This window comes from Gekko japonicus, unplaced genomic scaffold (assembly GCF_001447785.1).
Source record: "Gekko japonicus isolate JY-2015 unplaced genomic scaffold, Gekko_japonicus_V1.1 scaffold6406, whole genome shotgun sequence".
Classification (NCBI taxonomy): Eukaryota; Metazoa; Chordata; class Lepidosauria; order Squamata; family Gekkonidae; genus Gekko; species Gekko japonicus.
The window spans coordinates 1-5968 of record NW_015173891.1 but is presented as its reverse complement, the minus strand read 5'-3'; the positions used below and the strand labels follow the sequence as shown (position 1 = coordinate 5968).

Below are 5968 nucleotides of genomic sequence, written 5' to 3'. Positions count from 1 at the left end.
CCATCCTAGAGAGACAGGCAGACAGAAATGGGGCTTTCACACAAGAACAAACAAAAAAAAAAGGGAGGGGGGAGAAGAGAGTGGGCAGACCAACCCCCCCCCCCAAAGCAGTGGCCCAACTAAAAAATGTGGTTCTTCTCTAAAAACAGCACTCATCATCATCCAACTCTTAGGGAAGAGAAAGAAAATGGGGAGCAGGAGATAAAATAGAACGGGTGCAACTTCTCGCCGAGGATGATGCATTTAACAAAAGCTCCGTACAGTCCCATATGTCTACATGTCCTGTGGTGGCAGCATAATTGCTTAAACTGTCATGGCTGTGTATGTCTGTATATATATACATATGCACATATACATACACATACACACAGAGAATATAGAGTATTTTCTTTTTTTAGAAAAAAATGTTAGCATTAGTTTTGCTCCTGATGGGAAGACTCATCTCTCCTTCACATGGTTCTGTGCTCCTGCGCTGCTGCCACTACTGCCGTTGCCACTACTGCCGTTGCCGCTCCCGTTGCTGCTGCTTCCACTGCTGGTACAGAGGACCTCTGTGAGGTCATCCATGATGGTGGTTTCTTTAGGGTCCACCAGGTTGAACTCCCTGATGAATAGGATGAAGTGTGTGTAGAGTGTGTTCAAGTGTCCATGGAGCTCCAGTACCAAAGTTTCCTTGAAGTGTGAGGAATAGATGTGGGCCAGCACATGGAACAGGTATTTGCAGATCTTCTTCACTAGGGACTCAAAGGAGTTGGGAAATTCTTTACCTGCCAGGAGAGAGAGAAAAAGTGGTCATATGTTCACTGAGTTCTTGTTCCTCTTCCATGTAAGCGCCTTGGTGGATCAGAGCAAAAAGGATGACACAGCCCTTTTAATCTGTACCCACAGATTAAAGGAAGGAAAAGGGAATTTATTTGAATGTTCCTGCCTTCACCCACTTAAGTGTCTGTAAGACAAAGAAGCTTATGCTTGTGTATTTAAGCAGACTGCCAAGAAAACTCTCTCCTCAAGTTTTAAAGACCATTCTGAATAACAGAAACATTTACTTGTTTGTGAGAAATTATCTGCCATTTATTTGTATACAGTTACCTCATTCCTGTTGCCTGTTCACCTCATAAGTCCTACACCTGATTCCAACCTGACCATTTCCCCTCGAAGTTAAATTTGTTATTTTTGAACTACCATCAGCTTCTCGGGTAAGTCCTACACCTGATTCCAACCTGACCATTTTCCCTCGAAGTTAAATAAAACAATTTGTTATGCTTGAACTACCATCAGCCTCTCGGGTACCATTGTCAAACCAGGACAAAAGGAAGGATTTTAGTATATTCCCTCAGTTTCCTAGGCTGGGTCAGCTTCTATCAGTATACATTCAAATGACTGGGTGGGACAGCCAGAGAAAAAAAGAAGAAAAGGGGGAAAGGAGTTGCTCAGAGAAGAAAGAAGATAAAGGGAAACCTTGTGAGGGAGGGCAAAATCATCATAAAATGCTTGCAAAAATATTTAAATAATGACTGACTGGCTTTAGACTCAAAACATAAGTTTACTCATGCTACTCTGTATTACATCTCCTATGCATAGTGTAGAATATATACATACAAAAATGCAGGAAGTTTATGTCCATGGAGCTCCAGTACCAAAGTTTCCTTGAAGTGTGAGGAATAGATGTGGGCCAGCACATGGAACAGGTATTTGCAGATCTTCTTCACTAGGGACTCAAAGGAGTTGGGAAATTCTTTACCATATTTTGTAGGAAAGACATCTTCATCTGTCACTAGCTTCTGTACTGAACTCATGACAAAATCAACATACTGAGGGGCGGTGCACTTTATCTTCTTTCCCCGCTCATCATACCAGTAGTATTGTCTGTGGAGAGAATAGACAACAGTGAAATTTGGATCTTTAATTCCAGAGAGCTCAAGCCTGTTCAAGGAAGCACAGCCAACAGGTCATTTTAGCTCATTACTCTGATTCCACAGAGTCTAAGGTATGATGCTGCAAGTGTCTCACTGTCAATTGGAGTGCAGCAGCCTCTGTTAAGGATGCTGTGGCAGCAGATGCCAAATATCATGAGAGCCGACAGCAACTTTAGGCAGAAACTATTTGAATGGCCTGGCAAGTACAACCTTGCTGTTGTTTGCCTCTGTCACACAGCATCTCATTTGAAGAGGGTAGCCCGCATTTCCCATCACACACAAAAAAGGTCTGGCCCTTGAAGAGACGTGTGTTTTTTTGAATGCAGACGTCATGCCAGAGGTGCTTATCGGGAGAAAAAGACTACGTGAAACAGCTGGCCTTCCAAATAAACATATCCAAAAGAGCCCCCGTAGGCATCTCGGCAGATATTATTGTGAAGTTCAAGGAGCTACAGACTAGAAACAGACTTTTTAAAATAGCACAAGAAAAAACAAGGTCTGGCCCTTGAAGATACGTGTGTTTTTTTGTATGCTGACATCATGCCAGAGGTCGTTATCGCGTGACAAAGCCTACGTGAAACAGCAAAGACACTGAGAGAAAAAGAGATCCCTTACAGATGGCTAGCGCTTGGCCACCTGGTGGTCAATATAAATAATAAAAAGTTTTCAGCACATAATGAGACAATGGGTAAAAAGTTAGTGGAGGCTGTTATTAAACTGAAGGAAGGAGGTGTTTGAAGGGAATAATGTGTTCTGGCATTGATATTTAGGTTATAAAGTGAACATGAAAAAATAACTGAAAGTTGGCTTTATTAGTATAGGAAACGATTTAGACTTTAAATATTATTAAGCAAGAATGTTATACAAGTGTAAAGTGATAGATTAGGGTATTGCAAGGAGGCCCCCCCAAGACCTCCAGTATAGGGTGGGAGGAGATTTCCCCTCCCGCTGTAGAGTCCTTCTCTTCAGCACCCATAATTGGAGGCAACTCCTTCCAACTTTTTTTTTCAGGAACAGAAGAGGACAGGTAGTAGAAATTGATGCAGGAATGAACTGAAGATAAGGAATGTATTAAGGATAATTATAAGTTTTGGGGGAAGTTGTATGGGGACCTAATTAACGGGTAAAATAGGGGCATAAGAAAAGAGGAGGGATTAAATGAGATTAAAAAGGATTGGGTTGATGAAATAGCAACCTCAGAGTGGTTTTTTTTCTTTTTCTTTTTGCTTGGTTATTACCTGTGTGAAAAAGTTGAAAATGTGTATATCAATAAGATGGGTAACGATTTGTGTATATGTAGATTGATAGATATACTCAATAAAAATATTATTATACAAAAAAATGCTGTTTTAGCCACAGTTTGTACTACCACAACTGATGGCCCAGCTTTTTGCAGATCAATCGCCATAAAATATTTTATTGTAGACCCGAAGGTTTAATATAAGGCAAAATAGACACCAATTTTGAGGCTACTTAGATTTACGGGAATCACTACATGACTGAAAGACGAACTAGCGGCTTTTGCAAGACACTCTACCATAACAATTTTGCTTCCCCAAATATTAACAAGTCGGTATATTTATAATCTTTTGTTCCAGGTACCACTGCAAATAAATCTACCATATGAATCACACATTGAACTGTATTATTCCTGAATATATAAGAAAAAGCAATGTTTGTTCATGGCTTTAGATTAATCATCTCTTATTTCAACAGTAATTCAATGTGACTTTGAGCCCTGCAATTCACCGCATTCTATCTCCAGTCATACACAGTGGGAGCGCTGTCCCATATTCACATGCAAGATGTAAGACCATTGTATCTTACATACTGTGGAAATGTAAAATGCCTGATAAAGTATCATCACACAATTATAAGACAGACATTCAAGCTGCTAAACGTTTGATTTGCCTAGAGATGTAAAATTTCCAGAAATTCTGAAGCTCGGAAAAAAACCCATTTTCCCCCCACTTTTTTGGGGGGGAAAACCTGAAATTTTCGGAAAATCCAAGCAATTATTACAAACAGAATACCCACCCACATGCAAAAACAAAACTGAAACCTTTTTTATTTTCTTCTGACAATAGCACCTCCTAAAGGAAGAAATGCATCTTGTTCTTGCATTGGAGAGTTCAGTTTGTAACCTAGGACTTGCTTGTCCTCAGTGCACAGAAATTAGATCAATCTGATACCATATATATATAAGAAATGATTTGGAAAATATTTCAACACCTTGTCTTAAAATATTTTATTTGTCATGCTAAACTAAAACGTTCCATAATCAATTTTTTTTTCTTTTCAATTTTTCCAATTTTTCGGGAGGGGGGGGAAGGCTTCAGAGAAAAAAACGGGAAAAACTGGGTTTTTTTTCAATTTTTTCAATTTTTTTTCCGGGCCTTCACATCTCTAGATTTGCCACAAGGTGTTATGTCAGCCAATAAAAGTCCACAAGATGCAAAAGTTTAGTGTAATAGCATCAGCTGTCAAGAGATGGCACTATAATACCAGACATTTTAGTCACTCAGGCAAGAACTGAAGGAATGTCTTTCATGGATTTTTTTATTTTTTTTTGGCTGTCAAGTTGCAGCCAACTTATGGCAAATCCTCAGCTCATTGCCTCAAATAATTGCTATCAGACAGAAGCAACAAAGCATACAGACAGTCAACGATGATGATCAGGAGTAATGCTATTTGCATAGTGAAAAGTGTTGTGTCAGTAGCCAAAGGGGGCGGGGGAGCCATTGCCGTGGACATCATGCTATTCTCAGCAACTTTGCCCCACCCCCATTCATATCACAACAATCTCACTATTGTGCAATAACTCCCCTCACTTGTTCATGTGGACAAATGCTCCTTGACTGAGCTAGAGATTATTACCCTTTAGGTTCCCTGGCATCTCACGGCTGGAACAGTAAGCCTGCTCTACAAAGGGGCATGTTTAGTGTTCTTTCCATACTAGAAAGGCAAGACACAAGTTCCCAACAAAATTTAACACAAGTAGTTACTACAGATTATAAAGCTGCTCTGATTTTTAGACACAATCTAAAACACTTAGCACCCAAATGCTGGCTCTAATCATGAAACGAAACATTACTCTTGACATTAACAATTCTAGAAGCTTTTTGTGCTGAAGAAGCGTTCCCTACTAATATCAAGGAGAACTTTCCATATGAAGACGTATACAGATGGTGTGTGTCCAAGCTCCAAGGCACCACTGCCTAAATAAAAATGTAGCACCAATATCCCTGTACTACAGGTGACAAGCTGAAGCATACACATCATCTGATTACGATGCCGGACAATATAATATGAGAACGAGCCCTGACCTGGATAGCCCAGGCAAACCCGATCTCGTCAGATCTCGGAAGTTAAGCAGGGTCTACAAGGCTATTTTAGGAGGACATAAAGTATAAGATTGTTGTTGTTGTTCAGTCGCACAGTTGAGTCCGACTCGTGGTGATCCCATGGATCAGATCCCGCCAGGCCCTCCTGTCTTCCGCCGTCCTCTGAACTTTGCTCAACTTCATGTTTGTTGCATCTATGAAACTGTCTAACCATCTCATCCTTTGCCGTCCCCGTCTTCTTTGACCTTCAATCTTTCCCAGCATCAGGGTCTTCTCCAGTGACTGCTCCCTTCTCATTGGGTGGCCAAAGTATTTGAGCTTCAACTTCAGTATCTGGCCTTCCAGGGAACAGTCAGGGTTGATTTCTTTTAGGACTGACTGATTTGATCTTCTTGCTGTCCAAGCGACTCTCAAGAGTCTTCTCCAGCACCATACAGACGGATTAAAAGAACTTGATTCATTAGATACACGTGAACCAAAATGTAACAAGAGTATAGACTCCTGCTTTTGTATTTTCTACTCTGTTCTTTTTCTTATCTTTTTCCTTTCTCAGTCTTTAAATATGAAACTAATAAAATTTCTTTATTTAAAAAACGGAAGTTAAGCAGGGTCAACTCTGGCAAGTACTTGGATGGGAGACCTTCTTGGAATACCAGAGGCGGGGGCAGGCGTTATTCAACCACCTTCTCTGAATATCCTCCAGGCCCC

General features: G+C 40.5%; 1 protein-coding gene across 1 annotated transcript; it reads right to left on the bottom strand.

Annotated features, from left to right (window-relative positions):
• Positions 1-434: 434 nt before the first annotated feature.
• MOB2 (MOB kinase activator 2) lies at positions 435-1866 on the bottom strand (the record flags this gene model as incomplete). Its single annotated transcript, XM_015423628.1, has 2 exons — positions 435-767; positions 1742-1866. Coding segments are annotated over 2 exons (454 nt in total), but the record flags the coding sequence as incomplete, so codon positions are not given.
• Between the last annotated feature and the right edge of the window lie 4102 nt (positions 1867-5968).